Source organism: Epinephelus lanceolatus, chromosome 1 (genome assembly GCF_041903045.1).
Source record: "Epinephelus lanceolatus isolate andai-2023 chromosome 1, ASM4190304v1, whole genome shotgun sequence".
Classification (NCBI taxonomy): domain Eukaryota; kingdom Metazoa; phylum Chordata; class Actinopteri; order Perciformes; family Serranidae; genus Epinephelus; species Epinephelus lanceolatus.
This window is the reverse complement of record NC_135734.1, coordinates 27096432-27123138: the sequence shown is the minus strand read 5'-3', so window position 1 is coordinate 27123138 and position 26707 is coordinate 27096432. Positions and strand designations below refer to the sequence as shown.

General features: G+C 41.9%; 1 protein-coding gene across 11 annotated transcripts in view; it reads left to right on the top strand.

The window, feature by feature from the left end:
• Positions 1–26707, top strand: part of cacna1da (calcium channel, voltage-dependent, L type, alpha 1D subunit, a) — a 100005-nt gene that overhangs the window by 68749 nt on the left and 4549 nt on the right. For 4 of the 11 annotated variants that reach the window (XM_033627078.2, XM_033627077.2, XM_033627081.2 and 1 more), the window contains 25 exons: positions 667–754; positions 850–957; positions 1078–1130; positions 1231–1377; positions 1505–1706; positions 2021–2179; positions 3706–3816; positions 4711–4794; positions 11071–11103; positions 12078–12206; positions 12310–12375; positions 12472–12563; positions 12797–12956; positions 13815–13942; positions 14071–14167; positions 14278–14380; positions 15332–15433; positions 18716–18849; positions 19721–19837; positions 20487–20875; positions 23344–23370; positions 24012–24140; positions 24296–24435; positions 25434–25540; positions 25757–26074. In XM_033627078.2, the coding sequence (XP_033482969.1) occupies positions 667–754; positions 850–957; positions 1078–1130; positions 1231–1377; positions 1505–1706; positions 2021–2179; positions 3706–3816; positions 4711–4794; positions 11071–11103; positions 12078–12206; positions 12310–12375; positions 12472–12563; positions 12797–12956; positions 13815–13942; positions 14071–14167; positions 14278–14380; positions 15332–15433; positions 18716–18849; positions 19721–19837; positions 20487–20875; positions 23344–23370; positions 24012–24140; positions 24296–24435; positions 25434–25540; positions 25757–26074 (3223 nt within the window). The remainder of the gene's footprint in view (positions 1–666; positions 755–849; positions 958–1077; positions 1131–1230; positions 1378–1504; positions 1707–2020; positions 2180–3705; positions 3817–4710; positions 4795–11070; positions 11104–12077; positions 12207–12309; positions 12376–12471; positions 12564–12796; positions 12957–13814; positions 13943–14070; positions 14168–14277; positions 14381–15331; positions 15434–18715; positions 18850–19720; positions 19838–20486; positions 20876–23343; positions 23371–24011; positions 24141–24295; positions 24436–25433; positions 25541–25756; positions 26075–26707) is intronic. The other 7 variants (XM_033627080.2, XM_033627079.2, XM_033627082.2 and 4 more) reach the window with 4 other exon arrangements.

Below are 26707 nucleotides of genomic sequence, written 5' to 3'. Positions count from 1 at the left end.
TCACTCCAGAAACGTTTCTTGAACACATCTTGGGATTTTCCATCACACTCCTAGCTGCTGTTCCATCGCTGTGGTCTTTTCGTCTGCAGTGATTAATCAATATTGTGTGAGCGTGTTTGGTGAGAGCTTCAATTTAACAGACGTTCATTTATTTATAAAAGTTCCTCACTCCAACTTTAACAGTTCACTTTCTTCTCCTGATCACCACTCTCTCTTTCTCCTTCATTCACTCCTGCTTGTGTCTCATTCTCACACACATCCACTCACTCTTTTTATTTTAAGATTAGTCGGGAAGCAGTCAACATAACTTTGATTGTTGTCAGTAAACATTACAAGAAATGTCCCACTATTGTCCTAATATTGATTCCAGTGTCAGCCAGTGCTTCCTTATTGTGTGAATAAAGCTGTAAACAAGGTTTAGCAGCCAAGAATTTTGTGTTTGAATAGTCAGCATCAGTCAGCCCCCCGAAATCCATCTCAGTAGTTCCATCCAGTCCATCAGAAAGTACTCACCCTGAGAGGGTATTTTGGCACCAAGAGCCAAGGCACAGAAACTAAATTTAGTTCCTGGTACTTCTTGTTGAAAAGGTTTTCGTCATATTAATCCTTATTCTGGAATAGCAGGCTTTTAAACTAACTCTACACCCATTTGATTTCATTGTTCAGGTCCTCGGCCATCTCAGTGGTGAAGATTCTCAGGGTCCTGCGTGTCCTTCGACCCCTGAGGGCCATCAACCGAGCCAAGGGCCTAAAGGTGAGACCTCATCACAAAGTCAACCTGCAGCTTGTCTAACCGTGATCAGTGTGGGTGCCGCAATCTGTAAACATGTTGTTGTCTCTGTCTTACAGCACGTGGTGCAGTGCGTGTTTGTGGCCATCAGAACTATCGGTAACATCATGATCGTCACCACTCTGCTCCAGTTCATGTTCGCCTGTATAGGGGTGCAACTGTTTAAGGTCAGCAGTGTTGAGTTAAAAAAAAAAATAGTATTCAACACTAAGTCAGAGATATTTAGTTGATACTTAAAAAATGCACTAAAATGTGCATTGTTAGCATGAACATGTTTTCTTTTACAGGGGAAGTTCTATCGCTGCACGGATGAAGCCAAGTCCAGTCCAGAAGAGTGCAAGTTAGTTTTACTCATCTTGTTCCTTCACAGTTAATCACCTGCAGTTATCATCCCAGTTGCAGTCTTGATAACCTTCATGTAACATATGGCTTTCTCATAGGGGCACATACATCCTGTATAAGGATGGAGACGTGAACCAGCCGACCATCCACAAGCGAGTGTGGCACAACAGCGACTTCAACTTTGACAACGTCCTCATGGCTATGATGGCTCTGTTCACTGTGTCCACGTTTGAAGGCTGGCCTGCGTAAGACTCAAACTGTTTAATCTTGTTATTAAAGCTCTGACAACAAGAGAACGCAGATCTCAGTATTATCATGGGCAGGAATTTAGAGAAATGGGATCACATGCTCTGTGTTTTCATCTCTCCTCAGGTTACTGTACAAGGCAATCGACTCCAACAGGGAGAACCTGGGTCCCATTTACAACTACCGCGTGGAGATTTCAATCTTCTTCATCATCTACATCATCATCATTGCTTTCTTCATGATGAACATCTTTGTAGGTTTTGTGATCGTCACATTTCAGGAACAAGGAGAGAAAGAGTACAAAAACTGTGAACTCGACAAAAATCAGGTCAGTCAGCAGGTTTTTATGAAATGTGGAAGCAGTGTGTCTCTGTGTGTGTTAAAATATACTCATATGAACTTATTCCACAGAACAGCTAATAAGCAGCAGTGTGTCTCTTGACATTGTGGTAATGTGTGAGCAAAAAGCTGAAATTTACAGAAGTCTCATTTGGCAGTTCTTTGTGAAAATCCTCAAACTGATGATTACCATCACATTGTTAACATTGTAGCTCATATAGATGGCCTGGTTTGGACCCAAATGAGAGTAACAAGTGTGTCTTTAACTGAGCATTAAAACCAAATTTGTATATTTGTGTGCAGCGTCAGTGTGTGGAGTATGCTCTGAAGGCGCGTCCACTGAGGAGGTACATCCCTAAGAACCCGTACCAGTACAAGTTCTGGTATGTGGTGAACTCCACTGGGTTTGAGTACATCATGTTTGTGCTCATCATGCTCAACACGCTCTGCCTGGCCGTACAGGTAAGAAGTCACACTGTATTAACACCGCTGAAAAACAACCAGCTCTGTGACAAAAAATAAAATAGAATTTGTTCAAAAGAATTGAGGTCACGCTTGACAATAAGAATTATTTAGTGGTAGTACTGAAGATCACATATATTAAGAGGTCATACGTAGTGTTTGTGTAGTTTGGAAGCAAGGGTTGAGAAAAAGTTTGTTTAATAATACTTGTGAATGTGCAGACATTTTGGAAAATATAGTCAATATATAAATACTTAAATATGTTTTGTAGTCCAAAAAAATGTATCAAACACTAGTCGATAATGATAAAAAAATATTTTCATCAATATCGATGAATTAGTGTCATTATGTTTCTAGTAACCTTACTGCTAGCTTCCTACCTGCTTAGCTGCCTTATTAGCAGTACAGTTTTTTTCAGTTACTATGTGTACAATTTTAAAATGTTTCATTTTGGCTCCCTCCAGTGGTATTATGAAAAAAGACAGTGTGGTAGACGTGAATGCAAGCAGACCCAGGGACAAGGAGATAAATGGACTGAAAGCAACGCAAATTTTAATTCAGATTGTTTAATTTTTCTTCCAACATAAAACTTAAACCTTCAGAGTAATGTGAAGGATACTATAATCACATAAATAAAATACACATAGTGGCTTTAAAGGTAGTCCTTTTCAAGGGATAGCTGGGATCTTTTTAAGTGATGGTTGTATGATATATACTCAGTGTATTACTTACAGTAGATGGCCGTCGGCACGCCCTTGGTTTGGAGGAACAGGCAGGGTTTCCATCTGAAAACATCAATAGCAGTTTAGAGAATATTTTTAGTGCTTTAACTTGCCGCAGACAGCTTGTTGTGACAAGGATCCCATTGACAGCTACATTTCCCCATTTAAGCTCCTGGTCAAAGCCACCAGACTCCATTGACAAAAACAGTAATTTTAGGTCATTGAGGAACAGGAGGAGAACAGGAGGAGCTGCCTCGATCAGTTTGTTTGTATTATTGTGGGACTTATTGTAAGTAAATCCGAACGAACCCTTAAAACGCTAAAGTCACACAATACCACAAACAAACTAACTGATCGAGGCAGTGGTAGACCAGTAGCTCCTGTGCTCAGGGATGTTAAATTACGTTTTTTTCAATGGAGTCTGGCTTTGAAGAGAACGATATATTAATAACTCCAGTTCTCCTGTAGAAAATTGCTGTCTGACACTTAAGTAAAGCAGTGTAAATGTTTCAGATATAGCGTACACTTAAACTGATGTTGATCCACAGCAGTACATTGCTTAGCTTCCTTGTCGGTACTCTAGTCTGCTTCTCCAAATTGGGGGCATGCTGACTGACATCTACTGTAGGGAATACAGTGACTATAAGCAGGCACCTCATACATCCTCACTTTAAAAGAATCACTTTAATGCTATTTCTCTTTCTTATCATATAATTTTCTGTTTTTATCAGTCATGAAGGAAATAATAGCAGCTCCCTTTTCTTCAGTTTTCTTTAACCGCCCCTCTTTATCTCCTCTCTGCAGCACTACGGCCAGTCGGCGCTCTTTAACTATGTAATGGACATCCTTAACATGGTCTTCACTGCTGTCTTCACTGTGGAAATGGTTCTCAAACTCATCGCTTTCAAACCCAGGGTGAGTCACCGCATGCAAACGGCCTCACTCACAATCACATCCATTTAACTGTCAAGTTAAAGTGACTAAATAGGCGTTCCAATGTAATGCTGAATTGTTGCTAAAATGTATAAGAATGGAGCAGTGTTCATGAACATGTGCAAACTGATGAGTCAGTGAATGGTTTTCTCATTTTCCCCTCAACATCCCGGCCAACAGCTCTGTGTTGAGAAGAAGGACAGGATGCTAGTAAGAAACAAGTGTGGGGTGCAGTGCTGACTTTCCTTTTGAATATAATAGCACTCAGTGTTTCCGCAAATTAGTATCAACATCAGTTTAGTGCAGATCTAGTACTCTGCAGCTCAGCCACAATCTGTAAATCAGTGCACTATAATTTTGAGCCCTTCAGCAGAAGTAGCCAGCGGGGGCTCGTGTGTGTTTTAAATAACCAAAACATACATTTCAGTGTAAGAATAAAGACTTTTTCTTTGTGCTGATCTCACACCCTACTTGCCCACCACTCGCTCCGCCTCACTCAGGGCTATTTTGGGGATGCTTGGAATGTGTTCGACGCCCTGGTTGTGATTGGCAGCATAGTAGACATTGTTCTCAGTGAGATTGATGTAAGTAAAGCTACAACGAGCCCCGCTGCTCTCTGACCTCTCTCTGTTCGGGCCATCTCGGCTCACACTGCAGGTTTCCACGGCAGGACTCTGATTTCTGGCTTTTTATCTGACCACTCTTAATACTTAATATCTGCTTTCTTCTCTCTTCTTGTCCTCCCCTGACCCTGCCATTTCATTACACCCCCTCTTCTGATCATCTGTCTGATTCTGTTTCCTCTTCCTTCTCTTCTCGGCCTTTCTCTTTCATTCCCATCTTTACCCCTTACATGTAACCACCATGCATTAACAGCACTATTTCGCTGATGCTTGGAACACATTTGATGCCTTAATTGTTGTTGGTAGCGTCGTCGATATTGCTATCACTGAAGTTAATGTAAGTACTACTTTCTTCTGCCTTCCGAGTTGAACTGAAGCCTTACAGGAAAGCCACATGACAGTTGCCAGAATTATTCTCACTCTCTAGTGCAGTGGTTCCCAACCTCTTTGTCTTGAGGACCCTGAAAATGAAGTGACAAATTCCTGACTCTCTTGACAGAGAGTTGAGAGCAGATTGAGTCATTATTTGTATTTTATTCCCCTCTGATTTCTTTCATTTGAAAGATTTTAGAGTCCCTTAGTACACAATATTTCATAAGCACAGAACAAACAACACAATTAAGTCACAGAAATCTTTTTTCTTATTTCTTGACAACCCCTTAGACTTTGTTTGGGAACCTCTGCTCTAGTATGTTCAGTTATAACCTCCACTTTAAAATATTATCTGCTAAACTAAGAGCTTCCATTTTTATCAAGCATGTTAAAACTTTGCATTTGTATTTGTAGAAAGCCATTCCTAGGTGTTAAAGTGCCATTGGCTGATTCTGTAAAGCTTCAGTTTGACCTTCATTTATGACCTGTTGTTATTGCCGCTACATCAACAGTACACTGAGTTAATCAAATAGTCTGTCTTGTTTGCTTCTGCTAAATGTTTTATTGTCAGTGTGTCGCAGTAGTCTTTGTTGCAGGACTCATAAAAAAATGTCTGATGAATGTGCTGATTGTTAACCCTCGGACGCGGCCGGGTCAAAGACAGGAGTCTGTCACATTTCTCTGTGCACTGAAGCCTGTGTTTGGTTCAGAGCAGGATGATTTATGATGTGGTTGTCTAATTCTTACTCTTGTTCGTTTTGTTTCCATAGAAACTTGTAGAGGCAAGTATGGCAAAGACCAAAAATGTTGTGTGTGTGTAACCTGTTGTTTATAACAACTTTATCTTCGGGACCCCTTTACAGTGGATTCAAAACAAATGTTTTACTGACTCAGGCAAAAATAGATCTCTGTAATCTTCATAGGACACTAGATTTAATTTTAATTGAAAGCTTATTTCAGTGTTGCTCAAAGTCAGTGTAAATTCATGTCAAGGCTTGATAAAATAGTGGGTAACTACTTCTCTACATTAACCAACTATAAAAATACTCTTCTCTTTATGGCTCTTTACAAAAACACCTAAAACAAAGACTTAATGTCTGTGACCTACTTTGTTGTGTTTGCTTTGAGTTTGCAAAAATGGTAAAGCAACCCAGTCACCAGAATAAATGTCGGCATTGAACATGTCTGCAAACCATGGACACGTTACATTTGCACCTGATTGTGTAGCAGATACACTGAAACTTCACGTTTCAGCAATGCTGTGGTTAGTGGCGACTTTGGAATGACAACATTCAAGAAAATACAAGACAATCTGATGATGTAATTCAGACATAACATATATTATCTATACTCACAACACTCGCAGCAGTTTGTCCAGTCAACAACATTGCTGGTGTAGGTCCAACTCTGCCATGACCCACCAAGCAAAAAGAGGCGAGCAGCATAGGCACAAAGACAAATTCACACACTACTACACTTCAAAAAAAATCTCTAGAGAAGTAATTGCACTCAGCATGTGATAAAAAATGGCAAAAAATCCATTAAGGAGACAGAGTTGAGTTTGCTACCAACCTCAACTCATTATTCAGTCTGACATTGAAAAATCTATAATCTTCTTTTGCAAAACAGCGCCCACTGGTGGAGCTGTGTCTCACAGGCCCCTAATGCAAAAACACCACTGGCTGTGGTTAACGTGTGGTTGTGTTTAAACACAGAAACCACTTGTTAATGACTGGGAAAAGATTATGTTTTGGGGAGAACAACCCTGGCCGGAAACCAGCAATGTCTCTGTAAAAAATAACCACCTTCCAGGCCACTATCCTGACCTCAAAAACAACTGTCTCGGTAAAAAAACAATTACTTTTTGTGCCTAAAAAGCCGCTGGAAAAACACTGACAGGTTGCAACAAAACACCCATATTTGGTGCCAAAAAATCTGCTGGGAACACAACAATGACTCACTGAATTACAACACTTACAGCACTTTAGAAATGTTGTGATATATATGAAATGTCAAATGTAATGTTTTCATGGTTTGCAGAATCGCACAATGCCAGTATTTTCTTCTGGCGACTGGGCTGAGTAAAAATTTGTAGTCCAGGACACAAACACCAGGAATGCTATGAGACCAAAAGGAATAGTTATAGTGATGATGGTGCTTGTTAGAGGTGCAGTGTACCCGAGACTCACTGCTCAACCGGCCCCTCCTCCCCCCCTCCTGAGTGCTCTCACGTCTGAGCTGCAGTGCTGTTTTTCTGGAGTTATATCTCATGTTTTCTGTGTTTTCTCAGTTTGTTCTCCTAAGTGTGTGTCTGCATGAGTGTATAAACAAGCACTAACTTTGTTTAAAACATACAGTGGTGGTGGTGGTGGTGGTGGTAGTGTGTGTAGGTTTTTATTGTTCTGCATGCGTGTTTTACATGTGTACAGTTTGTACTTTAAGGTGTGCTGTGTGTATGAAGTGTGTGGTGAATGTTGGGAACATGATGTTGATATCACAAGGACTGTCACAGTGGTTCTTGTGAGGCACCTTTCATCCACCATTAACATTTATTTGTGGTTTGCGTTGCATGTTGTTGTTGCTGTTTGTGTCACACAGCAAACTGACTAGATCAGACATTAATGTAATCATCTCTAACAGCTGATCTACCATGGGTTTGCATTTTAATTTTTTGCTGCTTGCTTGCCATTCCAGTCATGAGCTGTGTGATTGTTTAGTTTCTCACTCAACTGCTGTGACCTCTCCAAATGCATGCTGGGAAGCGTCAGCTAATTCACCTCACTCCCTAACATCCTTTCCATGTCCCGCCTCTCACAGATGGCGCTCGGCCACCCGCTCCATTCCCCTCCGGTCAGTTTTTTCCATAGAGCCTTGTGCAGTTTGCCCTCTCTTTCTTGCCATACCCCTCGATCTTTACCTCCAGACAGAATGGCCCTGGAGCTCAGAGTTTGTCCGTCCTACACAACAATAAGAACAAATTTAAAATAGAATCTGTGGCGCTTAATCTGCTTGAAAAGCTGAAATATGGTGTGAGAATTTTGTTTTTTGCTTTGCTTAAAGTTGTGTAGGCCACTGCAGCTTCACAGATTTTTGATTGAATGCATCGACATTAGGTAAAACAGATGAGTCATGGAGTGAAGTCAATAGAAACACTTGAATTAAAAACTTAAATTAGGCTTCAGATACAGTCCTCAAATTAAAGTCTCAGCATCCTTTCACCATACAGTGATCAGGTAAGATTCTGGGAGCTAAGAAATTCTTCGGTGGATCAGAAGACACTGATTTAGTGGTTATTTTTGTACATTTACACTGATGGTGGTTTAATGCAGCTGAGTTTGAGGTTCTTTGATGATCTTGTGTTTGTGTCTCTGTGAGTGATTGTCTCTGTGTTTTGTTCTGTCTTCCTGTAGTGAGCTCTTAAAGCTCAGAATGGAGCTCATGTGTAGCGCAGGTGTGTAGACTCCAGTCAGGTGCATGAACTCCAACTGTAACTCTCTCCTCTTTACACCTCTCTGCCTTTCCTCTCCGTCCTGTTCCAGTATGACTCAATCTGTGTGGTTTTACCTTCTGTCCCAGTACTGGTCTCTTCCTCTGGTTTCCTCCTCCTCCTCCCTCTCTGTCTCTCTCTTTCTTCTCTCCTGTTGTTCATTCACCTCTCTTTCTGCACCGGACTGTGAGAGCGCCCTGCTATGGCAGTTTTTTCTTTTTCTTTTTGGAGGGCACTACTGACATGCATGAGTTGCTGCATTGCTATGAGTTCACCAATGGCTCCTCATCATCCAAATGTCTTGCGTGTGCGTGCAGTGCTTCCCCAGCAACGTGGCAATGCTGAACGCATGCTCCATCAACGCTGTGGCCAGGATTACCTAAAGAACCTCCTCAAGCTAATTCTACTTTTTATTTTATCATTTCTGCTCATTCTGCACCTCATACTGGCGGTATGTAAAGTATCGTGCTGAGGGATTTGAATGAAGCCATATCTGTCTGGAGTATCTTTGTTTTCAGTGCTGAGCCTCCTGATATGACTCTTTTCAGTGTTGCGTAAAGCTCATTCTTTTGCAAAAAAATCACATTATCATACAGGTTCAACCTAACCGCCACCACTGTGACTGATTTTATTTTGCACCTGGACTTTTTTCTGTGTACAAATGCTCGCCGAATACTGCTGATATCTTGTAATTTATTGTCAATGACGTGAATTGCAAACTGTGTATGGGTGTGGATTTGTGTGAGCGAGTGTGTAGATCAAATTATTTTATTATGCTTTTTGGTCAGCAAGCATTTTCATCTCAAGCCACTAAAAAATACTTGGTTTACATCAAGTCATTGCAACCCAGAGGAGAGTGAGATTGCAGCTGTTTTATATGTACTCCAAACCTTTTCATCAGCGCCTTTAATGATGCACACAGTGTATGAGTTTGTCCAGTTAAAGGTCCAGTGCATAGGGTTAAGGGGGATTTAGTGGCATCTAGTGGTGAGGATTGCAGATTGCAACCAGCTGAAACTTCTTCTGGTTAGAATTCAATCAACGTTTATTGTTCAGGAGGGCTTTACCAGGCAAGTCACAGACAAGGCTGCTAGCCCAGCCCCTGTTATCATGTGCCTGCCTTTTTTAACCAGACATGGAATTATTCACAGGGGTCTCCTCCTCTTGAAAACAAGCAGACCGGGTGATTAAAACCGATAAATACACTGAATAAAGCAGTTTCACATGACAAATCAGTGTTTCTCCGATGCTGTTCAGCTTGTCAGTGGCGAGCCCAGCTCCTGCTAATGCGTGCTCACCTTTTCTCTCTAATAACCTAAGATCCAGACATTCTGGAGGGGTTTACCAGGGGTCAAATTATCCGCAGAGGTCTCCTCCTCTCTAAAACAAACAGACCCAATTATTTAACTTTACTTTTCCGACACGGCTCATTGCAAAGGGGCCACGACGTTGGACGAGGAGAATAAGAAAATGGGCCTATCTAGAGCCAGTGTTTGGTTTGTCCATTCTACAATGGAAGCATGGCAGTCTCCATAGACGAGGACCCACTCCCTATGTAAGGAAGATGCCTGATGAGGTGTCCAATATCAGATCTTAATGGATACCCTACAGCCAATTAGAATAGAGCATTCACCTGGACCAGGAGTAGACAGCCTGTGGCTTGTCTTGGATCTCCTTAGCTAATCTAGCTATGGATTCCAGATCGAAAAACGTCTTGGAGGACAATAGAGAATTGTCCAGTGCGTGGACATACTCATTTGCTTTTACTGCCAGTGCCACTGCAGAGTAGTCACCCGGTGGTAAAACATATTAATAAATGCTCATTCAGACCTATTAGTAATGTTAGCAGCCGACTTTAGACCTACTGTTACCTTCATTATACGGCTTAAATATGTTTTGCGGCTCCAGGCAGATTATTTGAGAGTTTTTTTGGCCAAAAAAGCCTCTTTTGATAGTAAAGGTTGCTGATCCCTGACCTAGACTATGGTATAAGTAGATATAAACAGCTCATTATAAGGTAATGAAAACACAACAGTTCTCATTTTCAGGATATTATACACTAACAGATTATATTACATTTCTGTCAGTATATCCCTTAAATCCTACACACTGGACCTTTAAGCCATATGTTGATGTGCCTTAATCTGACACCTAAACGTTGATATACAGGAAAATCTAATAATCAGCTGTGAGTCAAGGCTTTGAAATAATAGCAGACGGTGCTTTTATCATGACATGAATTCATAACATTTGTTACATCAGTAAGTTAACTTCCCATTAACGTTGTCTGAAGCTTGGCGAAGACATCATAACCATAAAACCCATTCAGTCCCATCAGTTAATGACCATCACACCGGGGGAGTGATAAAGTTGTGTCTTACATGTTACTAAGTAATTAATTAATTCCATGTTGTTTGTCAGTCTGACATGCAAGTCCCACGTAGGAATGTTAAGCTGTAAACCTGTTGTGTGGCAGTCCTTCTAAGTGTTAAGATAACATGTCATGTCTGTCATTATATTAAGTGTACATAGACAGTGAAACATGAATGTCTGTCTTTGTCATAGTAAAACAATAAGACAGTTTTGTCCCGTCAGTGAGAAGAGTAGTGACTTTGTTCTGTCTGCGTCTTGACTGACATGTGCTGGCGTTGTGTGATAAAGACTTTTCCAATGTAATGTTTACGTGTTTGGCCCAATGTGTGTGAGACCTGCAGCCTCTGTGCAAGTCATTAATACAGGTCTTTGATTTTAAAGCCAACGGAGACTCCTCAGGTGGATGAGCAGGGGGTAAGATGCTCCGCCCCCCCAACCCCCCTCTCCCCCTTCAGGGCCATGCCATGTTTAGATCTGCATTTCTTTGTTTGGTATTTTTTTCTGTTACACCACCTACGATCTATCGCTTATCTCTGTTTCATTTATTCTCTCATGGTATGTTCCCATTCTCTGTATTTTTCCATGTCTTTTCGCATTTGTTTGGTTTGTTAATTTGCATATATCTTTTTTTTTTTTTTCAAAAACTTTGCTTTTCATTTTCCTTAATGTTTGGAGTTATTTCTAAGGAGAGTGTGTCACTCAAACGTGACGCTGCGTGTCCTGTTAGGTGGGAGCGGTTTTTGTGCCGCTCTTCACGTTTGTGCTGTTGACACTGCTACATGGTCTCTGCCACCATTTTTGCGTGGGGTAGTGACCCATGGGTGACCCCCCCCCCCCCGGGATCAGGTCAACCAGCTCTGACCTGTGAAACCTCCTGGTCGACCCGTTCGGGTTGGCCCCACTGTGACTCCGCATGCAGTGACTCTGGACTGAGGGTGCCATGCTTGTGCAGATGTGTCCTATCAAGTATGGCAAGGTTTTCTCCAGCATGCTTGCCTCCTTGCTTCCTCCCCTTGTAGGTCTGTACAGTGACAGGGCTCCTGATAGTGCTTTGGACGCAGACTAACAGACACATATCAGCTGTGGCTACACTGCTTTAGAGACTCTATTTAAATATGTTTTGACCAGAAAATGTCTAAAATCTGTAGCCTTGTACTTTAAACATCTATCAGAGATTACCACCACACCAAGAAACCAATCCAAACCTTAAATGGAAAACTAGGTTTGCTCTGAACATCTAGTTTTGCAGTGCTGCTTTCAGCCCATATGTATCTGGCTCCAGGTCTCAGCTCAGACCTCATCATCCTGTAAAGCGCAGCCAGGTGCTCTGTGTCCACTGCATCCTCCGTTGCTCTCCTGTCCTCTAACTCCAGACTATTTGTCCACAGAACACGGAGGACAGCGCTCGCATCTCCATCACCTTCTTCCGTCTGTTTCGAGTCATGCGGCTGGTCAAGCTCCTCAGCAGAGGGGAGGGCATACGCACCCTGCTTTGGACTTTCATCAAATCCTTCCAGGTGAGGTGTAGTGTAATTATCTGATCAGTGACTGACAGAAATATTAAAGTCGCTGATATTAATCTTCTTCTGTGTTTTTTTTTCTCCTCTTTTTTGCCTGAAGGCTTTGCCATATGTTGCTCTTCTGATAGCCATGCTGTTCTTCATCTACGCTGTCATTGGCATGCAGGTTGGTAACTAAATGTGACAGAAAATATTTTTCCTCTGTGTTACCAGAGATGGTGAGGTTGCAGTTAAATTCATGTGCGCAATATGTTTGTATTAGGTGTTTGGAAAAGTTGCCATGGTGGACGGCACGCACATCAACAGAAACAACAACTTCCAGACCTTCCCTCAGGCTGTGCTCCTTCTCTTCAGGTGTGTAGGATTTCAGCCTACTCTCATCCCCAGGTCGCCTTGTCACGCTCCGTGTGTGTTGCTAAGAGACGCTGAGGGGTGTGCCAAAGAATCTGTATTTGACTACTTCAGAATGGGAACCGGTTGCAGGCTTTGGGGTCAAGGGTCATCAGGAAAAAAAATTCACTGTGCTTTTAATTTTCTGGGTTACTGAATGATAAATTTGTGTCTGGCACACCTGTCTGTTTCACCAGGTGTGCCACTGGAGAGGCGTGGCAGGAGATCATGTTGGCCTGCATGCCAGGGAAACTGTGTGACCCAGAGTCTGACTACAACCCCGGGGAGGAGATGACCTGTGGCAGTGGATTTGCAATAATTTACTTCATCACCTTCTACATGCTCTGCGCCTTCTTGGTACATGCACAAAAATTGAACAGTGTTTGGTTTACTACTGACTGTTTACTTCATAGTGCAGTATTTGCAGTGTTGTATCATACAGTATGCACTTTCTTATACCAGCGTCACTAGAACACTGTAAAATTTAAGATTTTATATTTCATACATTTTTAAGGGCTGTCATTCCTACTGTAGGAAACAATGCATATTTCCCCCTTTTACTGCAGTACTATCCATCAGTCTAGATAATTCTGCTTTGAGTTTTGGCCGTAGAGATGTTTGCCTTCTTTCCAATATAATGGAAGTACAGTCAATGGTACATGGCTTGTGGTGCTCAATGCGCCAAAAAAATGAATTTGAAAAACTCAAAAGCAATTTCTTTTACCAGAGATCATGACCTGATATTAAGTAAGCAGGTCATGATATAATTATATTCAAGAGTATTTTGATTTTAGGGTAAGCCATCCCTTGAATAATTAATTCAAGGGAATAATTAGAGAACTAAACAAAGTTGTGTTATGTAAATGGCTGTAATTCGATAGTAATCTGTATAATCAAACCTGTTTAGAGAAAGCAGCAACTAAGACAGCATCACAGGTGTTTGTTTCCTATAAAGTACAACAGTCACAACTAATGCCACAACAATGTGTGTCTTGTTTTAATTAAGTATAACTGATTCAGCATGTTAGACTCATGGAATAGTATTTAACACTAAGAATGTACACTTTTATTTTGAAGTTTAGCTTTATTTAAAGATTGCCGTAATTTAGAATACTGCAGATATTCTGTGTCTAGTGATAATGCTTGATATGATTTTTTAGAAACATGCACATTGCTAAGCAAATGTATGTAAGTCAATTTCCTGCGCCTCTCCAGATTATCAATTTGTTTGTGGCTGTCATCATGGACAACTTTGACTATCTTACACGTGATTGGTCCATTCTTGGTCCGCACCACCTCGATGAATTCAAGAGAATTTGGTCAGAGTACGACCCCGAGGCTAAGTATGTGCTGTATTATCTACAGAATCAGAAAGTATTCAACATTCATGTTTATTTTTATGTCATTTGTCATTGTCAGTTGAACACTGATAATAAATGTCTCACATTCGTTCTTGTTTTTTGTCATACAGGGGCAGAATTAAACATCTGGATGTTGTGACACTTCTTCGTCGGATCCAGCCCCCTCTTGGCTTCGGCAAACTGTGCCCTCACAGAGTTGCTTGCAAGGTCTCTTCTCCTCCCTTATTTTATCATCTGATTTATAAAATACACACAGAAATAGTGATCATGTAATCATCCTGTTCCACCATGTGCTTCTATGTGCTCTCTTCTTTCAGAGGCTGGTAGCCATGAACATGCCTCTGAACAGTGACGGCACTGTCATGTTTAACGCCACTCTGTTTGCACTGGTGCGCACTGCCCTGAAGATCAAGACAGAAGGTAGGAGCCAAATGTAAATCACATAACACTGTTCTGCTCTAGTGATGGTGGACCAATTCTTTTCACAGTATCAGCTCCCTCTAGTTGAAACCCTTTAAGTCTTGATACTTTTTGCAAATTATGGTATCAGGTTTTCCGTGACACACCGTTATAGCACATGCGTGCTCAACAGCTAGTGCTGCCCACCCTAAAAACTTCTCTTCATGCATTGCTAGTCATGTATCATGTATAATCATGTATAAGTTTACATTAATAGAAATAAAGTATTAATTTTAATACATTGATTCAACATCCCACTGGTATGTAATGAGGCTATGCAAGCTTGAAATGTCACTGACCAAATCTGTTGTTCTTTGAGGGGCAAGTAGCAGCCATCTCACTTACCTCCACAGCCTTGTGCTGCATTCATGTGGTGTCAGAATAGATGGAAAAAATGAGTTCTTGAACATATTTCATAGCTTACCGGATCCATTTCCTTTGCACTTCGTTTTCAACAGGTCATTTCAACTTTAAGAGCAATAGAATACCACATCTTCTTTGTATCGTCCATGTTGTTTCCACATTACAACTTAAAGCTCATGAATGCACCAAAGTCAGAAAACAAAGGCCATCTGAGGAGCATGTGAATGCAGCATTGGTCTTGGCTGGCAATGGTCTCAAATGGAGTCCAACTCAGTCACTTCTTGTTTGGATAAAATCGGGGATTCATGAGCACTGTGACATTCGACAGGCTGACCCCATACTTACAGAACACTAAAAAGAGCTGTTCAAAAATATTAGATTTTTTCTTTACGACCATCACTTTTCTGCTCCTAAAAAATACATATAATACTCTGCTGATGCATTCACTGATCATTCTCTGTTACCTGTAATTACGAGTGTGCGTGGATTTAAAGTGGCTGTGAACTGCAGTGCTGGTGTCTCAGGGGCGTTTGTCTCCCTGTGGTGCAGGTAACTTAGAACAGGCCAACGAAGAGCTGCGAGCTGTCATCAAGAAAATCTGGAAGAGGACCAGCATGAAGCTGCTGGACCAAGTGGTGCCCCCTGCTGGTGGTTAGTGAAACCTGCCTCTGTCTGTCAATGAAATCACACACACCTCCTGGTCCTTCTGTTATAGTTTGACATTCAAACCAAGCTAAAGCAGCTTGCACAGAATCACACACACACACACACCATATGCTGCCCACATGGTGTTTGCATAAAATTACAGGAAGCTTCAAACTGCTCTTTTATAACGATGTCCTTAAGTAAAAACTCGCTCACACATTACTTCTCACACACAAGTGAAGCTGTATTGTGCTGTTTCTGCTCTGCTCATGTTGTCCTGGTTGCCCCCTCAGCAATGTGTTTCTTATCTATGTGTGTATTTGATCTACATTTCTCTCTCCGGCCCTGGATGCTGATGGAGGCCACTGACTGTCTGCTGGGCTTTAGGCTTGCATGGCCGTATAGACCACTGTGCAAGTGCATGCTCTGTCTTCCTCACTAATCTCTGTCTCTCTTCTTATTTATCTGTCTCCTCTCTCTCTCTCTTCTCAATTTCTCCGACTCACTCAGTTGTCTTAATCTCTGTCCTTTTTCTCACCGCTTGAGCTTCCACAGCTTATTCTTCTCACACTCTTATATCTCTGTATCCAAAACTCTGAGGCACTTCAGAATATTCTGAAGCAGTTCTGTTTTAGGGTGGTGGCATGGAACTAGTGTTGCCTCTCTCTCCGATCTCTGTCCCCAGCGTGCTTGTTCAAAGTGATTCAGACCCCTGCTTCAGAATGATTCTCACACACTCTTAAAATAAATCAAAACAATTCCAATGGGACAAAAAAATACATGCAAGAACATGCCCTAAATACAAGACTCACTGACTAACACACACCATATGACAAAAAGGCATACATGAGCACAAACAGGTGATTTTACGCAAACATACTGACATGTATGATGCATACTGTAGATCTGCTTGCTTGCATGTGCTAATGTAGTAAATTTAAAGGCATTTTTGGAGATTTTTGACAAGAATGTGATTCATACATTCTCCTGTCTCCCAATAAAATATATTTTAAAAATTGAATTAATTGAAAAAAAAAACAAAAAAAAACATAAAATAGGAATGCACCGATTGTTAAATTCTGGGCTGATACCGGTGTTTTTTCGTTGTTGTTTATTTTGGATTTGTTATTTATTCCCCATTTTTGCCAGGGAAACAAAGAGATCTTCATTATTAAAAGTAGCTGAACTGTTTTATTAGTATCATACTAATTTATAAAACAACCTTGAATATAACCTTTCACAAAAAACCCCAAAACATTCATTTATTCATTCATTTTTCGTACCAACTGTTAGGGATCATGGGGGGGCTGGAGCCTATCCCAGCTGACATTGGGCAAGAGGCAGGGTACACCCTGGACAGGTCGCCAGACTATCACAGGGCTGACACATAGAGACAGACAACCGTTCATGACCATGCTTGTGCAGATGTGTCCTATTCCCCCCCCCCCAGGCTTGCCATGAAAAAACCCCCCAGCAATATCTCAAGACCACCGTGAGGAAATTTCTTCAAATTTGGCTCAAATGTCCACTTGGACCCAATGATGAACTGATTAGATGTTAGTGGTCAAAGGTCTCATAGATCACTGTGACATCACAAAACACATTTTTGGCTATAACTCTAAACACTATAAAAAAATTTAAGCAATCATCTAGTAGGATAAAATGATGAAGTGATAACATTTAATATCCAAAAGGTCAAAGGTCAACTTCACTGTGACATCATAGTGTTCTGGAAAAATACTTTTTCTGGCTGTTTTTCAGCGTCATAACCCAGGAACAGAGGGGGAGACGTTTGGTCAGATACTGAATTGGTGACACTAATCTTGGGCGTCCATCTTGAAACTGCTGATTGTAGAGATTTTCTGTGCTGCCGGTTTGAAGAGTTGTGTAAAAACATCCACATCATAGAATTTGCAGCTTCTCTGCAGCAACATCTGAAGCACTGTCAACTGTCATGGCTACATATTACTCTGCACAGACAAGGATCTAAATTGTAACCGCAACTTGACTGGTTCACGGAGGCATACAATCTAAAGGCAGTAATTCTACTTCTTATATCATAATTCCCTCTCTTATGTCTATTTGATATTGCTTTGAAAACATCATTACATTTTTCCTGTAAACAGCTGTATTTATTCAAGTTTCTTACAAAACAAACTTAGTTTTACAAGATTACATTTGAACACATCGTGATAATGTTATAATTTACCTTCGTACAGTATTAATCTTGACTGAACAGACCTTGAACACATCACACGGTAACTCAATGCAACCTCTTAAATCTAGTTCCAGCCACCAGCACTTCTATTTCTGCTGATTTCAACACGAATTTGTTGTTCACAATGAAGCATTATCAGGGAAACAACAGGGTGTGTCCTCTGATATGACGATAGTGAGTTTACTGTGTCCTTTTGTCCCACCGGCATCCCAGGGAAGATCTCTGTTTGTCCCAAACTTGTTTTAAATTGTCGCAGGATGACAGGATACTGTTAGTCTTGAGCCCTGCTTTTTGCCTTCACAAAATTGATGTGACACAACAGAAAAACATCGGCCGCTGCCATCAGTCAGTGTCATCTCTCTTGCTGATAGCGCTGATGACAGTCAGTAAGGCGAATATCGGCTGATACTGATGTTCGGCCAATGAATCGGTGCATCCCTTAAAAGTGTCTTAAAGCTAAATGAATGGAAGTTGTTTAAGATAAGGTTCTCTTTCACTGCTAATTACGCACTGCTAATTGGACAGTAGCAGTATTTTATACTCATACTGTTTATTTGTAGTCTATCTGACTTTGATTCTGTCCTCTTCATCAGTAGACAAAGTTAAGGAGGAAGAGGCAGAGAAGTTAAAATCGATACTCACAACTGTAATGGGTCATACTTTAAAATTAAATCCATCCAATTTAAAATCAAACATACATATAATGTAGAAGATCTCCTCTTTTATTTGTCACCCAAAGCTGTTCAGATTTATAAACACACAAACCCCAACATGGAGGTTTAGTAGCAAATATTTGATTTTCTGTTCTTTCTGAAACACAGCGAAGGATCTCATGTGGTGCAAATTGAGGTACAGTATATACACCATCAAGATGGATGTATATAATTTGGATAATTTTGGTTGATTGGGGGTTTAAGAGGGCCTCACTTGTCTGCAGTCCTGAGCTGATGGACCGACGATCTTTTAGGAGAATGAACGAGGGAGGAGCAGAGCCTCTCCCTCTCTCTCCCAGGGTGCTGTGTGTAGTGACGTGCTGACACAGGAAGCATTTGTGTGGTCTGTTCACTCAGATGATGAGGTAACCGTGGGGAAGTTCTATGCCACCTTCCTGATACAGGACTACTTTAGGAAATTCAAGAAACGTAAAGAGGAAGGCCTGGTGGGTGCTCACCCGTCGCAGAACAACACAGCCATCGCCCTACAGGTGAGTATCACAGTGTTTGTGTGTGTGTTATCTATGAAAGAGAGGAGAGAGGCTGTTTGAAATTGTGTGAAGACATGGATTTATGAGCGAGCATTGCAAATCTGTTGTGTCAAGTCTGTAAAATGTGTCTTTGTACATTTCATTCAAATATCATTGAGTGTGCTAATGTTATGGTTTATGATCCAGCAGGACGTTCATGATCTTGGTGTACAGTATGAATCTGTTACTGTGTATTTTCTTTAATGTTTTTTAATGTGTAAATGTGTTATTTGTGTCTCTGCGTCTTTAAATATCATAGATGTTGATGTTAAGCGTGTGTCATCGTCTCCAGAAATCATTTCATGTGTTTTCTGTGCATCACGATCCACTCATCGACTCATGAAATTCACATGCAGAGCTTGTCGCCATTTCTGTTACCTTATAATGTATGATATATGGCCACAACATACTCCCATATATCATTTTCAGACAGTAAACATGACCAGTTTTAATTTATGTAAAACGACATTTTTGTGTATATTGTGCTAATTTGGTTAAGTGCACCTACAAAGTGAAGGAAAGGAAGAAAAGTAATTACGCTCTCACTGCAGCACATGTGAGACAAAGCACAGCTGGACGCTGCACGAGACATTCCCGCAGAGTAATCCTCACAGCAGGCTGCATTCAGGAGAGCACATTTGTCTGTCTGTGTGTTCTCATCTCTCACAGTCTGTCAGTACTGTAAATGTCAGGTGTTGCATATTCCAGCACAGGTGTGTGTATGCCCAGTATGTGTGGTGGTTGTGACTGTGTGATGCCAGATTGCCTACTGTGAGCTGTAAGATGAAGGTTACCGCTGGAGCGTTTAGCCCTCTTATTGTCATGGTTACAGGCTGGCCTTCGCACGCTGCATGATATTGGGCCCGAAATTCGCCGAGCGATATCATGTGATCTGCAAGATGACGAGCTAGTAGACTTTATTCCAGAGGAAGACGAGGAAATTTATAGGGTAACTGCTTTGATTTTACATGACAGGAGGAATGTCTGTGGCAAAATTTCAATAATGTGCTTGTAAAGTTACTTAATGGTGTTTTCCATATAGAAAGCTCTTTATAAGAGGAAATATTAATCAGCTAAATATGCAGTAGATGTAATGTCTCTAGTTTATATAGCTACATTATGTAGCTGTTTGTCCATTTGGTTTATTTTAGCTTCCTTTGTTTTTTCTCCATTTCAATTCCAACACTACAAGCAGTACATTCATTTTTGCTCACATCATGTGTCATGAAACCAGCTTCTGAACCTCTTTTTGCTCATACAATTTCTGAAACAACACGTTGTCACTCCCAGCTCGTCAAATACAGCAGCTTTGTCAGTGGCCTCACTCTTCAAAATGACTCCTAACGTACCCCTCTAGCGTCAGCGTTGGACTCTCAGGGATGGTGTGTCAGTGTTTGACTCATCCACCACCTACTAAAGGATGCCTTGTGTGTCTGAATCAGACGCTGACAAAGCTGCCGTTTTTGAGGCCCTGGGAATGACAACGAGCTGTCTGAAAACAAAATCAGCCCTAAGACTTAACATCAATTGTACATTGATTCTGCTGCTTTGTAAGACGTAGAAGCTCTGGTGGTTTTACTTTGAGCGTTCCTTTACAGCGTAACGGCGGACTCTTTGGTAACCACCTCATGAACGGCGGTCATCGCCGATCCAACGGACACCAGACCAACGCCACCCAGCGTCCGCTGCAGGTGCAGCCTCCACCTCACTACGCCCACATGGAGCAGCCGGTGGGGCGCCTGTCTCGAGCCAATGCAATGTCCCATCCCAACCACCATCACCACCACCACCACCATCACCACCGCCACCACAACTCCTACGGCAAGTCTCCCAAGTCCACCAACATCAACCTCAACAACGCCAACGTTTCCAGTCTTCCCAATGGAGGACACCATCGTTACTACGAGCATGCACCTCCCAATGGCTATCCAGGTCTTCGCAGCTCCTACTATGACTACGACAAGCCCCGGACACCCCAGGGTCAAAGGTAACCACGCACTGATCATCAGCCTGTGATCTGCCGCAGAAATATATTAAACATCAGCTGTAGAGTCTGAAATATCTGTGCACCCTGTGTCTCTGAACACATTTTGTTTGGTGGTGTGCTCTTATTCCTGAAATTGCCAGAATGTCGAAATTCAATATATAGAGAAGAGAAACTATTGTGGAAGTTTTAAAATTAATTTTGTTTCTAAGTGATTTCATGCAGCTATCTTATGACAGCACATTACTGAGGAAATTTAAAAAAAAAAAACAGTTTCTATGCGTTGAGAACTCACTGCAGCCAAAGGGACATTATCTGTTGCATGAGTATTTCTTCCCACAGGCAGGACCCAGCTTCTTATCAAACCTTCCCTTTTCACAAACCTTTATTGTACTGTAAACCCTTCACTCCATAATGGATCACGAGCCCACTCTCATACTGACAGTTAATTTCATAAGTGATCAATAGTACACTTATCTCCTGATTTCCCATGCTCTGTTTAGTCAGCCGCTCCAGTATTGGGCCTGTTTTTCTTTAGTACCCAATAAGTTTGGGGGACAATTCCATTGCTGCCACTTTACGAAAGAGAAATGGCTTTTAGTTTGTTTCTTATCTTAAGAGTAGAAAATGGAATTGTCAACCAGCACTGGAGTCGACATCCTCCATCACGCGCTCTCCTCCTCATACATATATATGAGAATGCTGTATATGTTTCATATACTGTATGATATATATATATACAGTACAGGCCAAAAGTTTGGACACACCTTCTCATTCAATGCGTTTTCTTTATTTTCATGACTATTTACATTGTAGATTCTCACTGAAGGCATCAAAACTATGAATGAACACATGTGGAGTTATGTACTTAACAAAAAAAGGTGAAATAACTGAAAACATGTTTTATATTCTAGTTTCTTCAAAATAGCCACCCTTTGCTCTGATTACTGCTTTGCACACTCTTGGCATTCTCTCCATGAGCTTCAAGAGGTAGTCACCTGAAATGGTTTTCCAACAGTCTTGAAGGAGTTCCCAGAGGTGTTTAGCACTTGTTGGCCCCTTTGCCTTCACTCTGCGGTCCAGCTCACCCCAAACCATCTCGATTGGGTTCAGGTCCGGTGACTGTGGAGGCCAGGTCATCTGCCGCAGCACTCCATCACTCTCCTTCTTGGTCAAATAGCCCTTACACAGCCTGGAGGTGTGTTTGGGGTCATTGTCCTGTTGAAAAATAAATGATCGTCCAACTAAACGCAAACCGGATGGGATGGCATGTCGCTGCAGGATGCTGTGGTAGCCATGCTGGTTCAGTGTGCCTTCAATTTTGAATAAATCCCCAACAGTGTCACCAGCAAAACACCCCCACACCATCACACCTCCTCCTCCATGCTTCACAGTGGGAACCAGGCATGTGGAATCCATCCGTTCACCTTTTCTGCGTCTCACAAAGACACGGCGGTTGGAACCAAAGATCTCAAATTTGGACTCATCAGACCAAAGCACAGATTTCCACTGGTCTAATGTCCATTCCTTGTGTTTCTTGGCCCAAACAAATCTCTTCTGCTTGTTGCCTCTCCTTAGCAGTGGATTCCTAGCAGCTATTTGACCATGAAGGCCTGATTGGCGCAGTCTCCTCTTAACAGTTGTTCTAGAGATGGGTCTGCTGCTAGAACTCTGTGTGGCGTTCATCTGGTCTCTGATCTGAGCTGCTGTTAACTTGCGATTTCTGAGGCTGGTGACTCGGATGAACTTATCCTCAGAAGCAGAGGTGACTCTTGGTCTTCCTTTCCTGGGTCGGTCCTCATGTGTGCCAGTTTCGTTGTAGTGCTTGATGGTTTTTGCGACTCCACTTGGGGACACATTTAAAGTTTTTGCAATTTTCCGGACTGACTGACCTTCATTTCTTAAAGTAATGATGGCCACTCGTTTTTCTTTAGTTAGCTGATTGGTTCTTGCCATAATATGAATTTTAACAGTTGTCCAATAGGGCTGTCGGCTGTGTATTAACCTGACTTCTGCACAACACAACTGATGGTCCCAACCCCATTGATAAAGCAAGAAATTCCACTAATTAACCCTGATAAGGCACACCTGTGAAGTGGAAACCATTTCAGGTGACTACCTCTTGAAGCTCATTGAGAGAATGCCAAGAGTGTGCAAAGCAGTAATCAGAGCAAAGGGTGGCTATTTTGAAGAAACTAGAATATAAAACATGTTTTCAGTTATTTCACCTTTTTTTGTGAAGTACATAACTCCACATGTGTTCATTCATAGTTTTGATGCCTTCAGTGAGAATCTACAATGTAAATAGTCATGAAAATAAAGAAAACGCATTGAATGAGAAGGTGTGTCCAAACTTTTGGCCTGTACTGTATGTCATGCTTTCTCTGCCCCTTTTTCTCTGTGTTCTCTCCTCCCTTTCTCCTTCCTAACCAAAATGCTTTCTCTCAACCATCCTCTGCTTTCTTGGACAGAAGGCGCTACTATGAGACCTATGTTAGGTATGTTGCTTTTCTAGGTTTGGCTCCAGCAGTATGTCTCCACAGCAAAACAAGGACTTTATTTATGTTTATTTGTTTCTTTTTGACTTGGTTTTGGATCAGGGAATGGTTGCATCCTTGCTAAGTCAGTGTTATGTGCTATATGCTGGCCAGTCATTTGTCTGGCTGTTATCTGCCTTTGTTATGATGCACTTGTGCCGATCCTTTAAAGTAGTAATCACATAATGTTAGTGGCCAGCATATCGCTGAGAGCAGCCCTGCTTTATGCATGTGTCAAAGTGACTTGCTTGCTTTGAAGAAGGACCTAGATGCTCGAAAACAGGGACATGTATGAGAATGATTTTTTTTAAAAGCACTTTTAGTCACTGTGTTTTATACTCAAATCCTCAAAAGTCCTACTCTTAATTCACTCTAGAGCAGATCTGTGTTTTAATGAAGGACGTCAAAGTGGTTGGGATGTTTAGATGACTGGAATCTTTTGCCTGTTGTCATGATCTGGCTGTGGTAATATTTATATGGGTGCTTAGTTGCATCGCTGCCCCGTGGAGGCTTGCGTCTGCATGGCAGTGCATGGCCCTATGCCAGTTACTGTGCTGCAGCAGTGTGCACGCTCTGACCCCTGTGCCCTGACCTCTCATCAGGTCCCATGGAGTCGATGGACGCCACCCCACCATCCGTAGAGAGGAGGAGTTTGATGAGGACCGCTTCTCTGGGGAGTATTACAGCGGGGAGGAGTTTTATGAAGACGACAGTATGCTGTCAGGGGACAGGTATTTATCTCTCTGATTTATGTAGCAGACGTACGTACAGTTGTACCCTGCTCAGGATAGGAGACGTATTTGAAGATATATAAATAAAAGTGATCTGAGATCGAGTGTGCAAAACTGTTGCTGTCAAACATGCTCTTTATGTTATACGTTGGCAGGTATCAGAACAGTGACACAGAGTATGAGACTCCCAAAGGTTACCATCACCCTGACAGTTACTATGACGATGATGAGCAGCCTCTCTACCGCGACTCACGGAGGTCACCAAAGAGACGGTTGCTTCCTGCCACACCTCAAGGTGGGTTACCCTCTTTTATCCTGCAGCATGTTTAACTTACACACATCTTCATACAATTTTCCAAGAAATACATTGTATCAATTTAAAATAAACTAATACACAAAACAGTGAGAGTGGAGGGCATGGGTACCCTTAGTACCCCATAGAGGGTACGTGAGATTTTTTTTTAAATGTTAGTTTAGACCACATTTTATATTCAATATTTCAATTTCAGTGCAGTCGTGCACTAGTACACAAATTTGCAGCATTCACAGATAAACACTTGTCTTTTGCCGGACACATTTCCCCCACAAACACAACATGCTAATGTTTTAGCACACGCCTATGGCATTTTACACTGTATAAATTCTCCTAGCAGTTAGCAAACATTTCCTCTTCTCATATGAATTCAGGAACAACAGCAACATTTAACAAAGGTTACAAATTTCGGCTCCATTACAACTCACAAAGTTCACCTGCAAAACAACTGTCATACTTTTCCGAACAAGAAAAACATGCTAAAGTTATTAGCACAAGCCCATGGCCCATGGTATGAATTAGCCTAGTGACTAGTGAGGATTTCTTCTACTCATATGAAGACAGGTTGAATAACACCCAAGTCATAAAATGCTATTTTGTGGAGGCTTTGTTGTCTTCATAATTTATTGTTTCTTAACTGTGAAATAAAAGTAAATAAAAGCTTGGTTTCCACTGAGGGAAATGGTTTCAGCTTGTAAAAATAGACAGTGGGTCTATATCGCCACAACATGTAGTTATATTTCTGGGGAGGTGCTATGGCGTTAATTCAACAAAGAAGTATAAATCCCACTTAAGTTACATAATGCAGCTCTAAAGAAGTCATTAAACAGCTTTCTTAGTCATCAGTCACTCCACTAAATGCACATTTAACACTCACTGTATGATTTACCCCCCCACTGGTTTCATATTCTTTGAGTGTTTGCATGCTGTCAAAGCTTCCTGCATGAGGTCACTCACTGGTCCACTCCTCACTCGTTCAGGTCACAGGAGACCATCCTTCAACTTTGAGTGTCTGCGCAGACAAAGTAGCCAGGACGAGCTTCCACATCAGCGTACTGCTCTACCACTGCACCTTATGCAGCACCAGGTAACACAGGCACAAGTCTCACCTGTACTGTTTGCTCACTTACATTATTTTCATCACTGTGGCACATGTTTGGAATTCATTTATTAATTTATTACTTCCCTCAGTCCCTAAATTAAATTATATGAAAGGTGTCTTTCTTTAGATGGCAACTTGACTGTGTGCTACAACTGCCTACTGTGTAGCTGTATATAAAGTGTGTATATCCTGAACCATCAGGTTATGGCTGTAGCAGGCCTGGACTCCAGCAGAGCCCACCGCCTCTCCCCGACCCGCTCCACCCGCTCCTGGGCCACTCCCCCCGCCACACCGGCCAGTAAAGACCAGTCACCATACTACACCCCCCTCATCCGTGTGGACCACCCACACAGGGAAAGTGCTGCTAGCAGCCAAGTGTCTGTGCGCAAGAGCTCCTGGTACACAGACGACCCCGAGTTCTCTCAGAGGACATACTCACCTGTACACCTGCAGGTGCCACCTGAGTACCACAACCAGTACCACCAGAAGAGAGGCAGCGCCACCAGCCTTGTGGAAGCGGTGAGTTTGAGGCTTGGACGGGATGTAGGGAGAGGAGAGGTGTGCGTGACTCATAATGTGATCTCACACTGAGAAATAAGGGTTTTGAAAGGGTTGTTCCTGATGTGCGGAGTTTCTACTCAGAACCATTTGCTTCTGAAGAACTCTTTTTGGAAGAAAGGTTCTTCAAGGGTTGTTGAATGGGTTTTAGAAAATCTTGACCTTGAAATACTTAAAGTTTAGTCATGTCTCAAATGGTATTTTTAAATGTAGGAATCCCCTTAATCAATCCATTCACTTGTGTTCTGCCATAGCTGATATCGTTACCATCATTTCATGCCAGACCATACCACATGGTAAAGGTAAAGGTAAAGTTCCACTGATTGTCACACACCTGAATGTGTGAAATTTGTTCTCCGCATTTGACCCATCCCCTGAGGGAGCGGTGAGCAGCAGCAGTGCCGCGCTCGGGAATCATGTGGTGATCTAACCCCCCAATTCCAACCCCTGATGCTGAGTGCCAAGCAGGGAGGCAATGGGTCCCATTTTTATAGTCTTTGGTATGACCCGGCTGGTGATCGAACCTACGACCTCCCAGTCTCAGGGCGGACACTCTACCACAAGGCCACTGAGCTTCCGAAATCCTTATTTTTT